The 24,586-nt window shown below is 43.9% G+C and overlaps 1 protein-coding gene across 1 annotated transcript in view; it reads left to right on the forward strand.

Moving 5' to 3' along the window:
• Positions 1-24,586, forward strand: part of LOC308382368 (phospholipid-transporting ATPase ABCA1) — a gene marked incomplete at both ends in the record, with an annotated part of 237,019 nt that overhangs the window by 15,940 nt on the left and 196,493 nt on the right. Inside the window, 4 exons of the mRNA XM_080860090.1 lie at positions 7,059-7,142; positions 7,545-7,749; positions 15,145-15,284; positions 21,857-21,973. Coding sequence (XP_080716216.1) covers positions 7,059-7,142; positions 7,545-7,749; positions 15,145-15,284; positions 21,857-21,973 — 546 coding nt within the window. The remainder of the gene's footprint in view (positions 1-7,058; positions 7,143-7,544; positions 7,750-15,144; positions 15,285-21,856; positions 21,974-24,586) is intronic.

Genomic DNA, 24,586 nt, shown 5'->3' on the forward strand with positions numbered 1-24,586 from the left:
GACCCCTTGATCTAATATGAAATCATTTGAATAATGACTCTGTCATTATGTCTTAATTAGACAGATCCTGTGACAGCGTGTAAAGCAGACGCATTTACATATAAGATAAGAACTTGGAACAAAGTGAACCTACTCCCGGGGGAGGACATGAACAAAATGGGTTACATCGATGAGTTTGTATCTGATGTATGGGGATTTAACTAGAAATTAGAGGCCATATTACTCCAAAATCTGTAACCTACTGCAAGGCTTATCACAGACCGCCTGTGAGACACTATGCTCCCAGAAACAACCCCTTGCTATGTCCCTGGATGGGCGGTATAAGCCAAGAAAAGCTTAGAAAGAATAAGCCAAGTTAAAATGTCATCAGATATTGTTAGGATTTTTGTAAGCAGGTCGCTAAAGGTTAACCATAAGCATTAGTCTAACTCAGTGCTGCATTTGGGCCAGGGGCGGACTGGGGAAAAAAAGTGGGCGGGAGCAGTGGCGTACACTTGAACACTTGAAACTGTGGAATTGTCAGGGTGGATCACTAACCGCCGCCGCCACGCCCCCTCCCCCTGCACACATATTTTGCCTATAACACTTAAAAATGTGGAATTGTCAGGGTGGACGCCCCCTATCCCCGCGCAAATATTCTGCCTTCAGACTGTTTAGATGGACGTGAATGTATTGGACCGGCCCAAACCCCATCGGCCCACCGGAGATTTCCCCAGTATCCCTGATGATCTATCTGGGGCTAATGGTTATCCTGGATAGACAGAGACATCCGTAGTTCTAGGAACAGCACGAGGCAATAACATCGAAACCTCAGCTGTTCTGCCACCTCCTGTTCTTAGTTCTCCCCATATTTCTCTAGGGCAATAATTAGACCCTGGGATCTCCACAGTGGGATGAGACACACAAGTAATAGGTGGCCAGGCAATAGCCCAGCGAGCTTCTTTACCTCCTGGCTGACCATCTTTCTTATGTTGTTTATCAATCCTGCCTTCAGTCATTTTGAAAAGGAACGCAACATCTGCACTAAATACTGCAAGAGCGGCAAGATGCTTAGCGCTCCGCGCTTTAAGCCGAAGGCCGCACCCCATGTACAATATGCTTGGAAATGCCGTATGTGTAGTGTGACTAATGCTTTGTTGAAAGAGGGTAGGGTTGCTGTGTGGGCTGTCGAACAAGCACCCCCAAAGTGCTCCCTGTGTCTGTGGGTCTTCTGGGACAGGGGCAGCAGTGGCCCGGGCAAAGCTAGGGGGAGAGAGAGTGAGGGAGAGAGAGAGAGAGTGAGAATGGAGGGAGAGAGAGTGAGGGAGAAGGAGAGTGAGGGAAGGAGAGAGGGAGAGAGAGAGAGAGAGAGAGAGAGTGAGGGAGAGAGAGAGAGGGAGAGAGAGGGGGGGAGAGAGAGAGGAGGAGGGAGAGGGAGAGAGAGAGTAAGAGAGAGAGAGAGAGAGAGAGGGAGAGAGAGAGTGAGGGAGGGAGAGAGAGAGAGAGAGAGAGAGAGGGGGGGAGAGAGAGAGGAGGAGGGAGAGGGAGAGAGAGAGTAATAGAGAGAGAGAGAGAGAGGGAGAGAGAGAGTGAGGGAGGGAGAGAGGGAGAGGGAGCGAGAGAGAGAGAGAGAGGGAGAGAGAGAGGAGGAGGCAGAGCCAGAGAGAGAGGGAGAGAGAGAGAGAGAGCCAGAGAGAGAGAGAGAGAGAGAGAGAGAGAGCCAGAGAGAGAGAGAGGGAGGGAGCTTGATTTGTTAATCCAGACACTTCATCTCCATGCCTTACATCTCCTCTAGTGGCTTGTGTGGCAGGGGTGTGGGGTGTGGGGGGGCAGTGGATTTCTGTGTTTTTACCTTAAGAGAAAGTACATGGGACAGCCAGTCCTGAATAAATGATGAAGGCCCAAGCTAGAGAGAGAAAGGAAGGGGAGGGGGAGAGAGAAAAAGAGGGGGGAGAGAGAGGAATGAAGAGTGAGAGGGAGGATGACATTTAAACAACCTAAGCCCAAAGGGTTTAGCCCTAGCGAGTCCTTCATGTGTTGGAAGCAAAAAAATACATAAATAAAAATAAACGGGGGAAAATGTTATATGGCCAGAGGCAGAATGGAATATGGGGTAAAAACAGCACTCTGTGTCTCTTAGAGCTTAACAGAGAGTAAAACAGCGATGACTATGCTCAGAGAGAGAGAGAGAGAGAGAGAGAGAGAGAGAGAGAGAGAGAGAGTGAGAGAGAGAGAGAGAGAGAGAAAGGGAGAGAAAGGGAGAGAAAGGGAGAGAGAGAGAGAGAGAGAGAGAGACAGAGAGAGGGGCAAATGGAAAGACTTGGGGCCTGATTTACTAACAGGATTGCGCCCATTTTCTGGCGTAAAATAGCGGTCGTAACGAAAAACGGTATTTACTAAGCTGGCGCAGCGCATATTAACGCTTTGAGGGTGTGTACCTGCAAACAGGTGGGATGGTTCGGAAACGTGGGTGGTACCGTAGGCGTGTAGCGCTATTTAATGGGAGGAGTGCGCCTAATGATGAACTGCGTGGTATTTACTAAACTGCCCGGCGAGCGCACATCTCTGATTTGCAGGCTAATTCTCCGCCTCATAAAAGCACGTCTAAACCAAGCGCATTTCCACTGAGTCTGAAAACGTTGATATGGCAGCAGCAAGGCAAAGACATAGACAGAGACAGCGAACAGAAATATTTGTTTCAACTCGTATAATTCATATATTCATATATATGAAATTAAACTTTACGAACGTAATTGGAGAAATTTATCGCACCCACATGCAAACAGTCCCACCTTCAATCCGCGAACACGTTTACCGAAACAGAAAGCACACATATTCAATGAATGTCCAGGTCATATGTGATGCCAACATGACCATTACTTACGTGGAAGTGGTCTGTCCATGACAGTTTTATCTTTCGGAATAGTGCCATTTATCCATGATTGAGCAACGGTGATTTTGGAGAGGCCTGTCTACTTGGTAAATGTATTTGTTTCAGTGGGGATATATTGTAGTGAACCCATGTCCCTTGTAGAACGTATTAATCTCGCCATGTACACATCTATATTGTTATAATAGACAGTTTATGCATTAATGCCACCAATAGCATATTATTTATAATCGTGTTCTTTTAAACATCTTGCTGTAGGTGATGGCGGGCAGAACAACATTATAGCACACATTGAATCAGGTTCAGTGATTGAGCGAACGTGAACCAATATATCAATCTCCACTTGCTGTAGCTTCATTTTCTCTTCCTAAATAAATACCACGGAAAATGCGGAAAAACACCGTGCGTTAATGTGCGAACGCAGTTTAAGCAGCGGTCGCAATGTTAGTAAATCAGGCCCTATATAGGGCGGAGTAAACACAGATTGCCCAGCGCGATCTGGTTTGATAAATACCAACTAAAATGCGCTAAAACACCGTGCGTTAATTTGCGAACGCAGATTAAGAAGCGCTCGCATATTAGTAAATCAGGCCCTTGGAGTGCAGCTTATCACCTCCTTTGCTAGCTGTGGTTGACCCCGGCCTGGTGGAGGCTGTGATGCTCTTGGAGTGCATTCAGAGCACAGGGGCAGGAAGGGGGCAGATTTTGAGAAAATGTTCTCAAAATATTCTGAGAAACATAAATATAGACAAACTGTACCTACCACAATATGCACTAAAGCTATGGGGCATGGTATTCTGTGATGTATGAGTTCACATTGGAACTGTGTTGCTCTTAGTCCTTTTATGTGCGGCGATGGGGCTAGTGGTACAGGAGGTAGAGAAGTCGTGTAGTAATCAGAAGGTTTCTAGTTCTATACCCTGTCGAAGCGTCCTTGAGCAAGACACTGAACCCCTAATTGCTCCTGATGTGCAGTGTGCCATCAGTGTAAAAATGTAAAATGTGTATACATCCTTGAAAAGTCGCTTGAGGTAAAAGCGTCTGCTAAATGACGAAATGTAAATGTAAATGTATGCGGAAGGTGAAACACAAATGATATGATTAGGACCAAATAGAGCCAGTTCACCCAAGTGGTTTCATGCTGTATATGGAATATGACACAAGTTTATAATCTGTGCATCACAATGGATTTTGCAGCTATTTAATCTATTACTGTGCATTATCTCCCTATGGAAATACTGTTTTCTGATTGGCTAATGGGGTGTACATTTAGTTCGTATAACCGGACACCTTGGACGTAGTCCCAGTAGAAAAGTTAAATCGCCGTTCCATATCAATGCTCTTGAATGGTTACCATTGACAACCAACGTAACGTTTATTTTTTGACAGCTAGGATCATTTGAACCAAGATGGCGGCGTGTTGGGAGAAGTTAGTGGGAAATGTTTTATGTGAATTAAGCTATCTACACGACTTTTTATAGGTCTAAATTGACTCGGTTAGTTGTTTATGTGCTACACGAATGTTGCAGAGTATTGTAAGTCTTAACTGAAAGTCTCGAATATTATTTGTAGGCGGCTGCTAACGCGTAGACCAAAAACCCATTCAAACAGATGGTAGCTCACACGGCTAACTCGCCCGCTCGATTGTGAGCCTTCGACCAAAATCACCAAACTTGACCTCCCTGTTGCTCTGTCCAACTTCACCATCAACGGAAACGTGGAGTTCAACTTTAAATAGTAAAACCTTATGAACAACACCTTTGTCCGTGTGTCCGTTTACAGAGGAGAGCTCATGAGTGTCACTTTGCAGCAATGCCCGGGGAAACTAAAGGTCATATGATAAGACCAGTTCCACGCACTACTTTCTCTAACGGGAGCACTAGGCTTCAAATCAATAATTCATCAGGTTATTATGCATATTAAATTTCCTAAAGATAAAGGAAATTCTAAATAATAATAATAATAAAAACATTTTTGGATGTTGTAAACGGGAGATAAGCGGGATAATGGCCGACGAGCTGTCCAGTTCTACAAAGGTAATGGACTTCGCGGAGCAACACCACTCCGCTATGCGTCGTGGTTCTCTTTGCCCCGCAGCGTCCATTACCTTTGTAGAACTGGACAGCTCGTCGGCCGTTATCCCCTACATAACTCTCGGCAGAGGTCTCCACAGTATTATACAATGGCTTTGGTATTAAATGTATGACATATTCAAAATACTGGTGAAATGTAATGAATGTTAATCACTGAAGCACTGCCTGATTTTTGCCAGTCCCTCAAAACATCTCCAGACCCCCTCCCTGTGATGATGAAACAGGCTCAGTTGTTCTCCCCCCTCTTTACGGCCTGCTAAGTGATGTACCCTCTGTATCCCCCAGACTGACGATGACTTGTCGTGTTAATAATAAAATATGACGGCGGCCAGGCGTCAATGACACAGTTAGCCCGACTGCTATAGGCCCCGATTTCAATTAGAGCTTCTCTTTATACCGCCATTATGGCACTAGCCTGTCATTGAGAGGAGCAGGTGCTGAAGGATTGAGGAGACGGCTGTGACCAGTGTGTGTGTGTGTGTGTGTGTGTGTGAGTGTGTGTGTGTGTGTGTGTGTGTGTGTGTGTGAGTGTGTGTAGGCATCTCTCTGACGTCTCCAGTGAAACACTTCAGCTCAAAGAGCACGTGAAGTACCCAGGGTCTAGTATCACCTCTTAATGCAAATCAGCGATCCCCCCCCATTACACACCATCACACATGCACACACACACACACACACACACACACACACACACACATGCACACACACACACACACACACACACACACACACACACACACACACCCTCACCACCAACATTGTCCTGTTGGGTGCATTAGCACTTTTAGTCATGATCCCCCCATGGCTGCTAAATTGGTGAGGGGAGAGGGGAGAGGGGAGAGGGGAGAGGGGGCTCCCCAGTGCCTCCTACTGGGTCCACTCTCGCCTCCTTGTGCCTTGATGCCAAGGGTAGAATTGGGCCCAAATTAATGCACTCAGGATGCAGTGAAAGCAGAGAGAGAGAGAGAGAGAGAGAGAGAGAGAGAGAGAGAGAGAGAGAGAGAGAGAGAGAGAGAGTGTGAGTGAGTGAGTGAGTGAGTGAGTGAGTGAGTGAGTGAGTGAGTGAGTGAGTGAGTGAGTGAGTGAGTGAGTGAGTGAGTGAGTGAGTGAGTGAGTGAGTGAGTGAGTGAGTGAGTGAGTGAGTGAGGGAGGGAGGGTGAGTGAGGGAGATAGTAAGCGAGAGAGTGAGAGAAAGATAAAGAGAGAGAGAGAGAATGGATAAAGAGAGAGTGCAAGAGAGATGTGGGGGAGAGAGACAGTGAGAGAGCAGGAAGGGGAGAGAGAGAGAGAGAGCGAGAGAGAGAGCGAGAGAGAGAGAGAAGAAATTGCAAGGCTAAATTCTGGTTGCAAATGACATCTCCTTGAATTTGTATAAAAGCTCCCCTCTATGTTTTTCTCCTCATGTGCCACTAGGGAATTCTTCTTCTCTCTCAAGCTCTTCCTCATCATTTTTTTTTTCGTTCTCTCCCTCTTCTCTCCTTTTCTTTGCTGGGAGTTTTATGATGTATTTTAGTTTTCTCAAGGTTACAGAGGAAGCTCCTTTTTTTTGGCATAGGTTTCTAAAAAGCTTGACGCAAAGGCACTGGTGGCTTTTAAAAGGTATTATTTTACTCAACCAGTGTCATTGTGCAGCCCTTTTTGTTGCAGTACAAGTAGTGACCTTGAAGGTGTATAAGGTCAAAGCATTAATCGAAGGCATGCGTGAATTTGCTTGGAACTGTACTATTCATTAAGGCCTTCTCGTGTACAGATGCAAACAGAAACTCGGAGTTCATACACTTCCATGTTCCACACATTAATCGAAGGCATGCGTGAATTTGCTTGGAACTGTACTATTCATTAAGGCCTTCTCACGTACAGATGCATACAGAAACTCGGAGTTCATACACTTCCAGTTCCACACTTCCATGTCATTACACTTCCATTACCAAGTCTAGCACGGGTTCTCAAGTAGAGTGCCGTGAAACATCTCGTCCAACGCATGCTGGGGTTCTTACCTAAAATTCCTTTATGACAAGCCTCATTAAAGGGTGAGCTTCACATGTTTGCAGGTAAACCTTAAATCTGACGTGTCACATCCTTTCCCTCCCCTACAGCTTCCCTTAGCTCTGGGCCTAAACCCCACTCAGACTGTGGAGCTCTTCAGAATGACGACGGACCTGGCCCCTCTGGTAGACCAGGTTTGTGCCTCCCTTCCTCCTTCCCTCCCTCCCTCCCTCCCTCCATCCCTCCCACGCTGGCTTGTGTGTTTGAGCGTGTTTGAATTTGAATGTCGGTCTAATAAAGGCGAGGTATCACATTTCAGAGGGAAGGCACCTGCTCCCAATTACAGGCCCTCACCCTGGCCCTGCTGGAGCTGCAGGGAAATGAGGCTGGAATTAGATCAGATGAGGGCCAGGATGAGACACTGATGTTTTAGATAAGATGAGCGCCAGGATGAGACACTGATGTTTTGATGTATACAATAGATTTGTTGCCATGGTATTGTAACTACCTCAGCAAAGAGATTATATGGTTGTTAAAACTGTGGTTGATGATGATGATGTTTTTTTTGTGATGCTTCCTATTTGTCTTACCATCAGATGCTGAGGAGCCAGAGGACACTGTTTAGCGTGACTGATGGTCTAGACTTCACAAATGACACATTCGGCAGTCTAAATATGCTCCTGTGTGGGCAACGACCTGACTTCAACTCCTCTGCCACCTTCACCCGTGCCAGGGCTGATTCACGGGTGGAGGGAGAGAACACGGCCCGCAGTAGCCATGTGCCAGCTCAGAGAAATACAAGTAAGTCGTCTCGAATACGTTCTCACAAGCGCACAAGAATATCATGGTTAAACTTAATAGGTCACGGTTAAACTTTATGCCTATCTGTGTCACAGGGTAGCAAAACCATTAATCACAGTGTTAAGCATCTGAGTACCACAGAATAGCAGCACATTTATGTGTTATGTAAAACTAAGGTTAGAGTTTAAAATGGGTGTGAACGTTAATACTGGGGTTGTGTCAGTAGGAATAAGAGTGAGAATCTGCTCCTACATGCTCTTGATAATTAGTGTCTCACACTGTGGTAAGAAATGGTAGCTACAATGTTACAAGGCCAATGTAATATGAAGTGTTAGTGATTAAGTGTTATGTATTAAGTGTTAACAATAAGGTGCTTTGACTGGACTATTTATTTATTTATTTATTTATTTATTTATTTATTTATTTATTTATTTATTTATTCATTCATTCCTTCCTTCATTCACTCAGCTTTTTGTGATCCCACCTTGCCTTTCCATCTAATGCTTTTTGCCTTTGGCTGTCTGTGTCATTTTAACATTGTGATAAATCTTTGATTCAGATCAGCGTTTTAATCTGTTCAGATAAAAGCATTGAATCTGACTTCTTTTCCCTCCGTGCCTTGGGCCGAGCCTACGTGGACATCCCCCTTAAATTGAACCCGAACGGCACCAGACAATCAGAAATGAATCGACACAACCCCCTGTCTCCTGTATCAGTCACATTCATCACGCAACCCACCATGCGTGATCTGTAAGGAATTGTAACCGTGGGCGACCATGGAGCCATTGTTGTGGGAAATGGGAAATTGCAGGCAGCATGACTCGACTGGAGTGGACTCCAATCAAGCCATTAAATATGTAGACAGCTTAAGAGCGTCTGTTTTGTAGCGGTCATTTCAGGATTGCAGCGGAGCACTAAGCTTTTTCAGTCGAGAGAGAGAGGGAGAAGGAGAGAGGGAGGTAGAGGGAGGTAGAGGGGGAGAGAGAGAGAGAGAGAGAGAGAGAGAGAGAGAGAGAGAGAGAGAGAGAGAGAGGTCCTTAGATATTTATTGTTTTTTGGTATTGTTTTTGGAGTCCTCTACATTACACAGTGTGAGTGAAAGACATCAAAGCTGAAAAAGTAGTTGTAGCTTTGTAATGTCCAGTAGAAGAACAATATCTTTTGCCAATTTCCACCCAAATTGTTATGAATAATGTATCTTTTGGCTCCTGAAGTTGCAGTTTTCAAAAAAGTAGTGCGTCTGTAGCAATTTCTGTTTAATGATGAATAACTGATTTGAAGAATATTAGATCGTGCGGCTGAAGATTAATCATGGGTTTGTTAAACAGCTTACCTAAGATGACCATCACAAAGATGACCATCAGAGAGTATTGTCTTTGCTTCTCCTTTTGTGCGGAGTTTAATGCTGAGGAGTTTGAACTGAAATCCTGACTATTCATCAGTTGAGCAGTTGAGTTTTTGGGATCTATCAGATCTTTTTATGAATTTTCCACTTCACTCTTTACTGAAAAACTACAATTTACTTTACTAAATATAACACACCATTCAGTGTCTCTTGCAGTGGTGTGATGTGGGGGACTCCGATGTAAGGATGTTCAGCTAATGAGATACATTTTTGGCACATGCATTCTGAATGATCTGGGATAAAACGGATTTTCTCCATAAGCAGACACATGAAGTGTACATTATTTATGGAAGCTATCTACATGCACAGTCAGATGGTACCATACGAACTACTCTGAGAAGCAAAGACATATCTTTTCTCAGATCGGCTCCGTAAATCATCAACTAAAACCTGGCCCTTCCTAACAGTCAGGAATCATTCCAGCTATTTGTTGAACGCACCGACGATTTGACAGAGGTAGAGGACCCAAAAATGGACTGTTCACGTCACGTAAAGTCACTTAGACATTGCTCATTCCGTAGCACTTATTTCTATGGTAATATTCTCCCACCGTTCTTCTGAAAAGATGAATAGTAAGCCAAGCTGGTTTGGTCTTCCATTATCATACGGGAAACAGAGTGGTTAAAACACATAAAACATGCCTTTAAAATGCATGAGTGCTCAATCGCTTTGGAATAACATTTTCACTACATGAAGCAACAATTTCATTTAATAGGTGTGTGTGTGTGTGTGTGTGTGTGTGTGTGTGTGTGTGTGTGTTAGCGGGCGTGCGTTTTTATGTACATGCCTGGGAAAATATCATTAGCCTATTGGCATTTCCTCTGTAATATTTCACACACAGTGAAAAAAGTAACAGTGTGGGAGGCGGGGGACATTTACACATCGTGACCTTTTTTATCTTTACTGTGGCTTCTGACCTCTGTGTGTACTAAAACATATACCCCCGATTACCATTGCATAATTATGCACTCAGCTTGGATATCTATCAATCTATGTATCTCTCATCAATCCATCTGTCTCTCTCTCTCTCTCTCTCTCTCTCTCACACACACACGCAGACACACACACACACACACACACACACACACAAACACACACACACACACACACACACACACACACACACACACACACACACACACACACACAAACACACACATATACATGAAAACGACAGATACATAGCAATGTGAACTAGAGAGGGAGATCCATCATGAGACTGAAAGCTGTCCCTTTGATGAAGGAAGCTCAAACATTACATAGACAGGTGTCCTTTGGTCTTTTTATTTCACGTAGTGCTTTATCTCCCTCTCACGCCATTTGTCTACAACATTATTCCCACTGACGTCTCGTCACATCACTCTGTATTCAAAACGATGCAAGACTGATTTCGCCGGTAATGTTTCGGAGCGGAGTTTTAGTGCCGAGCCCACACTTGGTTTGTCCCAATCTGACAGTCTGTTACTGACAAGGCCAGCATTAAACTGTCACGCGCGAGCAAGCGTCTTTCCCGGCCTCCCCCCTGTCGTCTATAAACATCCTGTCTGTCATTGTTTCCTCATTGTTTGTGATGAAAGTGCCATGTCTCTAAACAACACTGTTTTATTTTGCCTTTCCCTATTCTCTCAATATGAGCCATTCTGAATGAAGCTACAGTTGCGTAGTTGTTGTCAGTGTTTATTTAATTGTCGTGTTTGATTTATGGTTTTGGTGAGCTACTCACTAGAAATAGTCAGACAGTTGGCAGATTAAGACGCGGTGGAGAGGGGAGGATCTAGGCAAGCAAGAATTTCTCCTTTAACCGATTTTGACCTCCAAGGCTCTCTTTGTGTGATTATAGACATTTGTAATATGCATTATATATTTATACATGCCTTATATATGCTTTATAAATGCTTCCTCTGTCTAAAACTGGCAATTGTATGAGGTACAGAAAACAATCCAGGGTCAGTGTGACCTCTACATTTCTTATTCTTGTCACCCATCTTTCTCCATGTATATTTGTATGTTTGTGTGTGTGTGTGTGTGTGTGAGTGTGCTTGCTGAATAAACAGAGTACTGTAACAATTCTACACACAAACACACACACACACACACACACACACACACACACGAAAAGACACACACACACATACAAACTATATGAATACCCAGCAAAGTTTTTGAATGATGCAGTCTGTGCAGGCCTTTCTATGCATATATTTGCCTTTCTGCAGATGTCTTTCTGAGGTTTGTGTGTGTATGTGTTTCTTCAGGAGTCAGCCCGAGCTGATTAAATTCAGTAGGTACTACTAGGGGTTGACTCTGAGCACCAGGCAATTATTTGGCCGCACTGCCCCCTGTGCAAAATATGGATTTGGTTCCAAGACACCGGCATTGTGCGACAAAATGGACCGTCTTAGTCACGGCTAGTCCCGGGAGAGAGGTGGGAAAGATTTCAGGAAATGGAGGAAGCAGAGGAAATAAAAAAGAGGTGCAGAGAGCGAGGAAGGGAGGCAGAGAGGGGAGGATGGCGAAAGAGAGGGTGATGAGATGAGGAAGAGATTTGAGGCAAGACAATGGAAAATAGGGAGAAAGAGGAATAGAAAGATAACACTAGGCAGACACACAGATTTGTGGATACATACAGATAGATAGAAAAACAGATAGGTGAATGATGGATGGAGATGTATAGATAGATAGATGGACAGAGAGAGAGAGAGAGAGAGAGAGAGAGAGAGAGAGAGAGAGCTTGTGCGAGTGAAACTGGGTCTTCAGTGAACTATAAAAGGGTTTTGCTCTGATTAATTGTGTTTATTGAATAATAAGCCGTTTTGGTGAGTGCGAGGCCCATCTGTGAGCTTCTGAGCCAAACAGCTGGCTTGGATGACATCTATGAAGGGCTACCGTTAGCACTCCGCTAGTAAGCAAGCAGCTTCCCCCCGTACGACAATGCCACTCAAAATCTTTCCAATTCCCAAGCGTTTGTCCTTCTGTCAAAGTCATGCACGTGAAAATAAGATTTCCTATGGGCCTTAATTACTGAAAATCACCCCATAATGGGAAGGACAAAATTGACCCTCAGGCTCAATTTTACGCTACTCTACTCATTATGCTCAAAATGTTATCCCTGTGGCGGGTTTGTAGCTCTTAAAAGATAGGTTAGGTGAAATGAATCTGATATGGAGCAATTTAATATTTATCTCCCCCGTCCAGTAAAACGTAATTGTGGTCTAGTGGGATAGCATTTGATAAAAGAAGTTAAAAACTGTAGGTGGCTTTACATAAGAGATTGTGACATTCAGGGATCCATTGATGGTCTTTGTTGCGATGTAAAGGAGACAGAAATGTATTTTCTGCTTGGGTGATTTTATCTTAAGAGCATCGTTTTTCCCCTTCGATAAAGCTCTTAAAGCGTTTGCGCTGTCAAGCCATGACTAGTGTCCTTAAGGCTAAGTGCATGGTTTAAATTCAACACTTCTTTAAGGCCAGCTGCAGTCCTCCTTGACCTTCAGTGACCAGATGGGTAGAGACATGTCATCCTCCTGCTTGCATCTAAAGGGCCAAGTGAAAAAAGAAAGTCATTGTATTTTATGTGATAGATGTGGAAGATATGGCATTTGATTTCTGCGACACCAACATGCTATATGTTTTGTCCATGCATGAATGTGTGGCATCATTAATGTATTCGTACCACACTCCACTAGGTTCACACGCTCGCTCAACTCCACCTGATTTAAAAGGACTACAAATGCATACTGGAAGACAGAAAAGAGATTCTGCTTGCCTTTTTTTTCAAAACAGCAACAGATTCTACACAAAAAAAGGACTCATTTTGAACGGAAAAGGCCCTTTGTGTCTTCGAAAGTTTTTTTAATTTATTTCTTTTTCACACAGATGTTCCTGTGATACTGCATGTTACCCCTGGGGTACAGCTAGGAGAGCACGTTGCTGACAACACAGAGATTGCATCCAGTAATCCCCAGGAGGCATAAGCGCTGATAACACACAGAGTCTACCTGACCTGAGCTGCACCTTGCGTTGGATAAAAGTGTCTGATTTAGTGTGTAATGAATGAAAAGCCATTGCCGTAAAGCTAGCGAACCATCACACAGACTCGGTAAAAAAGTTATTTAAGAGGGAGTTAAGAACAAACCTTAACCTTCCTCCTACAGAGAAAACTGTTAGCTTCCATAGAGGCTCTATATTCCATCTGAGGTAGATCCTCTTCCATAGAGCTCTATATTCCATCTGAGGTAGCTCCTCTTCCATAGAGCTCTATATTCCATCTGAGGTGGATCCTCTTCCATAGAGCTCTATATTCCATCTGAGGTAGATCCTCTTCCATAGAGCTCTATATTCCATCTGAGGTAGATCCTCTTTCATAGAGGCTCTATATTCCATCTGAGGTAGATCCTCTTCCATAGAGCTCTATATTCCATCTGAGGTAGATCCTCTTCCATAGAGCTCTATATTCCATCTGAGGTAGATCCTCTTCCATAGAGCTCTATATTCCATCTGAGGTAGATCCTCTTCCATAGAGCTCTATATTCCATCTGAGGTAGATCCTCTTCCATAGAGCTCTATATTCCATCTGAGGTAGATCCTCTTCCATAGAGCTCTATATTCCATCTGAGGTAGCTCCTCTTCCATAGAGCTCTATATTCCATCTGAGGTAGCTCCTCTTCCATAGAGCTCTATATTCCATCTGAGGTAGATCCTCTAGAGGCTCTATATTCCATCTGAGGTAGCTCCTCTTCCATAGAGCTCTATATTCCATCTGAGGTAGATCCTCTAGAGGCTCTATATTCCATCTGAGGTAGCTCCTCTTCCATAGAGCTCTATATTCCATCTGAGGTAGATCCTCTAGAGGCTCTATATTCCATCTGAGGTAGCTCCTCTTCCATAGAGCTCTATATTCCATCTGAGGTAGATCCTCTAGAGGCTCTATATTCCATCTGAGGTAGCTCCTCTTCCATAGAGCTCTATATTCCATCTGAGGTAGCTCCTCTTCCATAAAGGCTCTATATTCCATCTGAGGTAGATCCTCTGGTCTAGATCAACCCCTAACATGGCATGGATCAGCTCAAAGCCACAACCACATGCATACCGATTTTAGATCGATCGATTGATAGGTGGATAGATAGATAGATAGATAGATAGATAGATAGATAGATAGATAGATAGATAGATAGATAGATAGATAGATAGATAGATAGATAGATAGATAGATAGATAGATAGATAGATAGATAGATAGATAGATAGATAGATAGATAGATAGATAGATAGATAGATAGATAGATAGATAGATAGATAGATAGATAGATAGATGGATGGATGGATGGATGGATGGATGGATACATAGATAGATGGGTGGGTGGATGGAAGGGGCTTCACCTGTAGTGGAAATGTCCTGGGTCAGAGTGAGATCGGTTCCAGTGACTCCTCTGACTTTACCACAAGCATTAGTGTGTAGCATGTTAGTGCAGTGGGTGTCTGGAAGTTCATTGATTTGTGGAAATGTTTAGAAAGACGCCCTGCAGCTCCGATTTTTCAACCATCTGCACAGACCAGCTCTCTACCCGAGCTCCCTGTGTGTCCCAGGAACTCAGACACACACAGGGGGTAAGTCATATCCACACACCCTCCTCATTGCAAATGTCACTTTAGGGAAGGAGCTACTCTGTTATGTTACTCAAAACCCTTGTGCCTGTCAAGAAGTCTGACTCTTTCCTTCTGTCAATCCATTTCTTCCCTCCAGCTATTGTTCTCCTCGCTTGCCCCCTCATTGGATCAACTCAAATCCTAGCGGAGTAGTGCGGTTCTGAAGTGTTGATGTGGATGTCTGTTGGAAACTTTGACTTTGACTGTTATTTTTTCGGTTGTTCGGTCTCCTAAATGAGTTTTTGCCAGACTCTGGAGGACAAATGAAATCCTACTGTTCTGAAGTGTTGATGATGGCTCTCTGTCTGAAAACTTTTTACTTCTCTCTACCCCCCCTTCTCCAAGGTGAGTTTTGCCAAACTTTCATTGACACTTTGGAGGGCACGCCCAGTTTGCGGTACCTGTGGAGCACGTTCAGGCCACTCCTGCAAGGGAAGGTCCTCTTCACGCCAGACACTCCTGTCACCAGACAACTCATGGCACAGGTGAGACAGCCACCCCAGACACACACAAACACTCTTTCACACACACACACACACTCACACTCTCTCACACTCTCGCACACACACACACACACATACACACACATACACACACACACACACACACACACACACACACACACACACACACACACTCTCTCACACTCTCTCACACACACACACACATACACATACACTCACACAAACACATACACACAAACTACACACATACACAACATCAGTGTTGGAGTAATACAAATGAAAAATCCCCAATGTTGCAACTGAAAAACAGTGGTTAGCATGACAGGTGAGACTGTGAGAAGAAAGAACACTCCCCTATGTTATAGTAGACAAACTACGTAATGGGTGTCTTTTGTGTGACAGCAACGTGAATGAACACTCCCAAATAATACAACAGAAAACAGTGGTAAGGATGACGGGTGAGACTGTGCGAAGAATGACCTCTCCCTTATGTTTTAGTAGACAAACTAAGTAATGGGTGACATTTGTGTGACAGCAACGTGAATGAACACTCCCAAATAATAAAACAGAAAACAGTGGTAAGGATGACGGGTGAGACTTTGCGAAGAATGAACTCTCCCTTATGTTATAGTAGACAAACCAAGTAATGGGTGACATTTGTGTGACAGCAACGTGAATGAGCACTCCCAAAATACTACAACAGAAAACAGTGGTAAAGATGACGGGTGAGACTGTGACAAGAATGCTTTGCTATACTAGACAAACGAATGGATGACATTTGTGAGACAGTATTGAGAATGACCACTATGTACTGTGTAAGTGATAGTGATAAAGGTAACGGTTTACACCGTGACAAGAATGAATAAACCTAGCCTGACGATGTCATACTCATAATTCTAGTCAGAATATGAGTCTGATACTGTTTCATTGGGCTGTGATTATGGGGCGTGTTTAAAAAAAAGGCCTCTTCGCTCAATTGGATATACCTAGAACCAGTCAGAGCAATGTAGTGTGACCATCCTGGCCAGCTGATACATTCAACTTTTACCGGATCCCCTAGGAAGGACGGCAAAAACATCTTTTCGTTCGACAAATACCTTGATAGCGTGTCTCTGTTCCTCTTTCAAAATGAATGCGCTGTCAATGTCTTCTAAAACAGACTTGAATCCCAATTTAGCTCTCCAGCGCCGCCCATGTTTGTTGAATACAAACTCAACCCAAGCATTGGTGACATAGTTGATTACGTTACGGTTGATCATCTGTCCATTATCGTATAAAGCCCGCCCTGACAATTTGATTGGTTAGAAAACATTTGAGGTTTTCTGAGATCTGATAATTTCTCCCCAACGGAGCAGTGCCAGACAGAACTTCCAGACCTCAAATGTTGTGGGCTGGGCTAAGTTGGGTCTGGTATACAGGCGAGAATAAACCCCTATGTTTCAGCAGATAAACAGTGGGAGAGGCACTTTGATACTGTTATAAACAGTGGGAGAGGCACTTTGATACTGTTATAAACAGTGGGAGAGGCACTTTGATACTGTTATAAACAGTGGGAGAGGCACTTTGATACTGTTATAAACAGTCGCAAATTGTATAACAGACACAGAGGAAATAATGATGCTGATGGGACTCAGTTGGCACTGATCTGGTAGAGATCTTACAGTCACACCCATAGGAGTTGACTGGACACGAGGGACCTGGATGACGCTTATTACTCTGGGTACTAACAGTGCTTAATATACGGTAACTCAGAAGGCTGCAAAAAGTTCCACGGAATTGAATGGGCCACCCAACGTTCGAGGTCCGATATTTGTTCATAATGACAACTGAAAATAAATATTGACCATTGACCATGGGTTTGGTGCCTCTGGTTCTCATTTTTCATATCAGTCGTCCATTTACTCATCGGAACAGAAATGCACCGCAATATGTTGCTACACAACACCAGAAACTCTTTTTGTTCTATTATTTTATTTGCGGGAAGAACTATTTTTTGCCCTCAGCTGAAGCCACGAAATGGCAACAAAAAACTTAAAAAAGAGAGATATTTTGGAGAAATGTTTTTTACCGTTTTGGCAAGAAACTGTATAATAAAATATTTCCCTTCAGGACGATAGAAGTTCGTCTAGAACAGATTTCTTTTTCAAGAATGACTGGTGGACTATCCATTATCCCCTATCTTAAACCTAAAATGTATTGCAGGTTATTAAATGTTTAGTATTGGATAAAATGTGTGGAACTGTTAATGTGTCAATACCCCAATCAGCTACTTATAGGAATGTCCATCCATGCATTTCCAATTCTACAGCTGCACTACAGGGCTGCATACTTCCAGTTCCTGTTTCTACCAATGCAGAAGTTTCTAGATGTACAGTGAGAGCTGCAAAAATTAGGAGCCAAACTCTGAGCAAATAAATAATAAATATAAATAAATAATAAATATAAATAATAAGTGCAGGAAATGGTATGCGTGACAGTATGAACCTTCCCTCAAGAAAACAAAAACATGTGAATGGAAAGGGAGAGAGGAGAGAGAGAGAGAGAGAGAGAGAGACAGACAGAGAGACAGACAGATGGAGAGAGAGATACAGACGGAGGCCGAGAGTGGAGAGAGATATACAGACGGAGAGAGAGAAGGGGAAAAAGACAGAGAGTGAGTAAGGAGAGAAAGATGGAGAAGGGAGAGGAACAGTGTGACGAAGGAGGGGAAAAAAAGAGATGGAGGACAGAGAGAAGACCCAGAAGGGTGCCACAGAGCAATGTATTTTTCATGTCTTCCACTGAAATATTCTGACGATTGGCCTGACAAACAACACAAATATGCAGTCTGTATCCATCCTCCACACATGCATACACCCGTGTACACACACACACAAACACACACACACACACACACACACACACACACACACCGTCACTCACCTACCCGCACATACATGCAAAGACTCACATACACCCAACCACACACTCATACACACCGTTCGGAGGGGATCCTGGCGGTGAAAACGAATCTAGTTCCGTAGACTTCATCCTTTCGCTCAGTGTGAGGCGGATGTCTTCATCTTGCCGTCACGGTGAGTGTTTACATCTTAATGTCTCGCGCTGACGGCGGCACTTTGCATGCGTCGCTCTAGGGGCAGCCCAGCACGCCTCGCCTCCTTCCCCAACCGACACGCAGCCACCACGCACCAGCCTACCGTCGAGAGTTTCAGAGGCCATTAACAAACGTGACATCTCGCTCGCTGGAGACTCCAAAAGACAGCGGACCGTTGTTGTTATTTCCCCAGACGATTGCCAGTCATCAGCGGAAACTATTTAGGTCTGGCATATCATTTCTCTGCGGAGGATGAACCAACCCAATTACAACCACCAACCAAGTTTCAGTCGGCTGGAAGTAGACCTGCTTCTCATGGCTTTTAAAATATGCACACGAGTAAACTATGTTCCCTATCGCTACACTTGCAGAGCTTAACGCTCATTACTCAAACATGACAAAGGGCTGGCCTTGGTGGTACTTATGGTTCTTCATATATTTATACAGTATATAGATCGATAGATAGCTTTTTTAATTGGAGGTCAGTGGGTTTGGGGTGTACATTGTGAACTTAAGTTCCTGTTACCTCATCAAAAATGTGTTGGACTTAACCCCTACTAACTGAGGTTTTTTTTGCTAGTCATTCCGGAATTATACCATGCAGATCCAGAATTTACACTCTTGTAACTTGTAACTTGACTTGTGTTTAAAGTGATTTATTGCGTTCATTGCTACATCATCAAATGGAGCCTGCAGTTAGCTCGTCCGGGATATTTTTATTTTTGACTTTTCGTCTTAGAGACATAAAAAGAACAACCACGGAAACATTGAACCCTTTTCTAATATTATTGCTGAGGTCTTCTAGAATAGAATCATATATTCCATTTGTGCATCAATGTTTTTAGTTAAGCAAAATGTACAAAAACATCAAGGCATGTCAGACAACTTAGAAAAGTCTAAAAGGCCTTGGACCTTAGAGTGTTAATACAGACACAAGGAGATACAGGCCCCGCTGGCTCCTTAACCCAAGGTCATCAACACGCATCAAAGTGTTTTGCGGAGACAAACCCTTTTTGTAATGGTCAATACTTTTCTTTAATTCAATGTTTCCACAAGAGGCCACGAGGAGCCATAGATTCTCTTTGATGATCTTTCAAGGACAGTACAGGAATGTCCATTCACAGTGTATTGCATCACCTAGACACTGAACAGCCGGCAGGGAATGAAACTGATGAATGGAAGACGTGACACCAAGGCCCAATCCCATTTCTAATCTCCACCCCTACCCTTACCCCTAACCCTTGGCCCTCGCCTTTTCAAGCGGAGCAATAACGTTGGTGTAGGCGAAGGGCTTGAAACGGTAGCCCTACGAATTGGGATATCCCTTCAACACTTACGTACGTCATCAGTACGCTGCGTCAGCTGTTACATAACCGGAGAGCGACAGCTGTCACTCACCAGACGTAAACAAACATGGCGCCTGCAGCTGTTGTGGCCGCACTGTTTTAAAACCATGAATTACAAAGAAAATACTTTCATTTGTGTGATGCTTTTCCTGCTGTTTCCGACATTTTTAAAGGGACTCGCGCGATGTTTCTTCTTTAATGGCAGCTGCCAGACTCAACGTATTGCCGCCATCTAGGATTGGGGTGTGAATGATCACGGGTTCGCAATGCATTGGGGGAAAATGGTCTCACCCCTCCATTTGAAGTGTGCCCTCGGAAAATCTCCGTTTGGAGGGGTGGAAAGCCCTTCCCCCACCCCTACCTTTCTGTCTTAACGTGAATTGGGATAGCCCTACCCCTACACGTGAATGCGCAAAATGGAGGGGAAGGGGAAAGGCATAGGGCTAAGGGGTGTAATGGGATTCAGCCCAAGTGTCCTAGATTCGTGCTTAAGATTGCTAGGAAAAGAAAGGTCCGACGAATAAGAGAGTGCCATTGCCATTGATGTACATGGAAGAGCTTCACTTATGTTCATGTCACTCTACGTCTGTGGTTGTAATCATTTGTTTGCTGGCCAGGTAGTCAACGGTCGCCTGGTGACACCAGCCTACGTATTTCCGCCTGATTTGATTTCAAGCTCATACGTAGTCTGGCCCAGCCCCGCCTAACATCGTTTCCAGGCTTCACCCTACAACCGCACCAATCAGCGAACAGTTCAGAGCTGTGACGCAAAACTCGCCTTGCCGAGGTGCATGTAGTCAGCTTACCAAACGTTGCTGATTGGTTAAGGGAACTCCAATGATTTTAAATCACAAGCTAAGCACCCGCCCATCTCGGAAACGAAAATGCATGGGGTTTTGCCAGACTGACTGACGGAAAGAAATGGAGTCACAGGCTGGTAATGGCCAGGCTAAGTCAACGGGCCTTCACTGCACAAATTGGATGCTGAAATGAAAACTGTCCTGAAGTTTCTTGATGTGTCTGACCAGCTACCAGGTGTTCTCACTCACAACAAGCTCAAGTGTGCAAATCTTGGTGCTTTATCCCATGTTATTATACGGCTCTTCAGAACATTCCAAAAAGCCCTGTTGATTTGAATGGGCCATCCCCAACGTTCGCAGGTACTTATTTTCATATAATGACCTGCATATAATGACCGCTGTGCTGTCAATGGCAACGGGTTTTGTGCTTCTGATATAGGTCTTTCGTATCATTCCGAAAGTATTGAGTCCGGTAACTTATCAATGGAGTTTCAGCGGACGGTTGAGCAGCTGTGTTCTAAAGAATGTTCAACGTCTTTGAAGTTCAACGTCTTTGGCGAACTATTTCTCTGCTTTTTAACACTACATATAGTAACAAATACATTGTAAAAAGACACACTGTGTTAAGTTATTTTTTGTTTTGGCAAGTTGCCGTATAATAAGCGGGATAATGTATAGAACGCAGGTCCTTATCGGAAAATAAGTCCCTTCAGGGCGAAGCAAGACACCTCCGCTTCGCGTCGGTGTCCGGTTCACCCTGTCGGGACTTATTTTCCGATAAGGACCTGCGTTCTATACATTATCCCTTACATAGCTTGGTGATCGGCACTCAAAAGATGGGTAGTCTAGACTATCTGTCTGACCTAATGCACCTACAGCACGTTTGCTTGTTTGTGTGTTTGTGTGTTTAGTTTTTCTTCTTTTTTTTATTGCCATTGAAGCGAATGTGAAAGATGAAGGTGACCTTCAAAGTCACTATGGCAATTGTCACGACCCAGCCTGATCTGCCCTGCCCCCCCCTGCTATCAGTGCTCTCTATTCTCCACAGCTGAGTAGCAGAGTCTGTGCAGGTGTAAGGAACGTGGCCATGATGAGCTGGAACATAAGAAGGCCTTGGTCCAGGGTGCAGGAGGCTCCCTCTCCTCGATGCGTGGTTTATGTTTGTTTGTTGGACATGTGTACACTACTCAAGACACCCGCTTGCACCACACTTTGATTTTAGACAATTACACTGACTGTTTGTATTATACTTAAATAAATGTATTTTATTATACAACCTTGCGTGTCGAACTCCCGTTCATGTCACATGCAAGAGCCAGTTTTGTGACACAATGCTGTGCTTCTCTGTTGCAGGCGAACAGCACTTTCGACGCCCTGGCCAGGCTGAAAGGGCTCGGAGAAGCATGGGAGCAAAATGAGCCAGAGATCTGGGACTTCTTTCAAAATGGCAGCCAAGTCAACACAATCAGGGTAAGGTGGTGGTGAAGATCATGTGTGAGTGAATGCATGTAAGTGAATGTGTGTGTTTGTGTGTAAGTGAAATGAATGTGTGTGTGTGTCTGTGGTGGTAGCAACACCTGATGGAGGTGGTTGTGTATGATGATAATTATAATTGATGTGGTGGTTTTTGTTGATGATGTTGGTTGTTTTAGTTGTTGTAATTGTTGCTGTTTATGATGAAGATAATGAGGACGATGAAGACACGGATGATGATGATGATGCTTTTGATTTATCGCAGTATTCACCTCCAGCAACATTAATTGCTGACACAAATTAATTAAAGAGCCAAAGTTGATCCATCACAGTTAAATATAATGTCAGCAATGATAACCACGTTTTATATTCATGAATTACAATGCTGTAACACTTATTATGGCGAGCTTAGAAGTCTCACATGCTTATTATGCAATTTCATACCTCAATTCAATCACACACCGCAGTCAGGAATAATCACATGGACTGGATCATCCACCTGCTAATGTCCTTTTCCCAGACTGGCTGTTATGAGCTTCACTCTCTCACACACACACACACACACACACCCACACACACACACTCTGTGTGATTCTCTTTCACACTCGTGCACACACAGACACACACACACACACATGCACACACAAACACGCACACACACACACACACACACACACACACACACACACACACACACACACACACACACACACACACAGACCCAGAGAGAAGAAGACGTCAGAGTGCAGATGCCACCTCTCTCTTTGTGAATAAATGTAGGATCATTTTCACCTCAGCTAGCAGTAGGAGGATTAGCGAAGAATGGAATTAGCTTTTACCTGTCCTGCATGTCACCTTCCTCAACCTCCCCCTATACCCTCACTCTCTCACTCACTCTCTCTCTCTCTCTCTCACTCTCTCTCTCTCCCCTTCTCTCTCTCTGTCTCTCTCTCTCTGTCTCTCTCTCTCTTTATCTCAATTAAATTCAATTCAAGTGGCTTTATTGGCATGACTGCATACAATACAACATTGCCAAAGCATATTTACACAAACGATACAATTGAAATGAACATAAATAAATAAAACAGCAGTACAAACAGCATGCAGAACAAGAGGGGCTATAGAAGGTAGGGAAGTAACATAGGATATAAACACATAACCAGTTCATTATTAATTAGTAAACATTAAGTATTAGCCATGTGGGACAGGGGATTCACAGAACTGTGGAGCTCATGGCAGGCTGCTACACAGCTTGCTGCCAGTCTACAGCAGTCCTCCCTCTCTCCCAGTAGAGCTGGGAGTCTCTCTCTCTCTCTCTCTCTCTCTCTCTCTCTCTCTCTCTCTCTCTCACACTCTCTCTCTCTCTCTCTCTCTCTCTCTCTCTCTCTCTTTCTCTTACTCTCTCTCTCTCTCTCTCTCTTTCTCTCACTCTCTCTCTCTCTCTTTCCCACTCACAATGTCCTCCCTCTCTCTCTCTCTCTCTTTCTCTCTCTCTCTCTCTCTCTCTCTCTTTCCCACTCACAAAGTCCTCCCTCTCTCTCTGCCTATACCGTATCTCTCTCTCTCTCCCTTTCAATCTCTGTCCATCACTCTCTTTGCCTTTACCCTTTCTCTCTCTCTCTCTCTTCCTCTCCATCTCCCTATCATTTGCTCTCTCGCTTCGTTCTTCAGTGCTTTTTTTCTCTGTCTTGCTCCCTTCCTTTTGCCCTCTCTCAGTTGTGTTTCCTTTGTCTCCATCTCTCGCCTTTCTATTTGGCTCTCTCTGTTCTCTCTGTTTTTTTTCCCACTCTCGCTATCTCTCTCTAGCTCTCTCCATCTCTTTTTTTGCTCAGCATTTTTTTTAAATAGTTTTCAAATGGTGTTTTAAATAAAGGGTTTTAAAAACTCAAAGTCTCTTTTTAAGTGTTGTTCTCTGTCTCTGTCTCTCCTCTTTCTTCTTCTCCCCTCAACCCCCTCCCTCATCTCATGTAGGTTGCAGTGGTGAGAAATTGGGAAAGTACAAATTAAGAGTGAAGTTTACTGCCACTAGCATACAGTACCTTTTCAAATGTAGGGATTTAAGAATGATCAAAAGCGTTTGGAGATGGAAATACTTAAATTAGATCAGCAGCTTTTGGTAAATAATGAGGCTTCATTAAAGTATGCTATACATTTGAAGCAGCATGAACTGACTTCAAATGTATACAGGAAAGACTTCATGTTTACAGGAAAGACCAAAAAGGGCTTTAATAAGAAGCAGTTTCATCACTTCACATCAGTCTTGTTTTAGTTTTGAGGAGAGGGCTGGGCAGAATAAACAAATGTCCAGTCTTAAAACTCCTGATGGTGATAGAACGTCTGACCCTTCTGAGATGCCGAGGTTGGCAGTACACATTTATACAGATTTGTTTGCTGTTGAGGGTGGACGAAGATCCACAGAGTATGGATGACATCCTGCCACATCTCCCTCAGATCAGCCCGCAACAGAGGCAAATATTAGGCTCTGCTATCCCTCTTCAGGAAGGGATGGTAGCTGTACAACATCTGTCTACTGGACAAGCTTCTGGCATTTACGGTGGATGTTCAAAGCTGTCTCGGTGGTTTTGGGCTTGTGAAAGAATGGTGTGTGAG

This window comes from Sprattus sprattus, assembly GCF_963457725.1.
Source record: "Sprattus sprattus genome assembly, chromosome: 21".
NCBI lineage: Eukaryota > Metazoa > Chordata > Actinopteri > Clupeiformes > Clupeidae > Sprattus > Sprattus sprattus.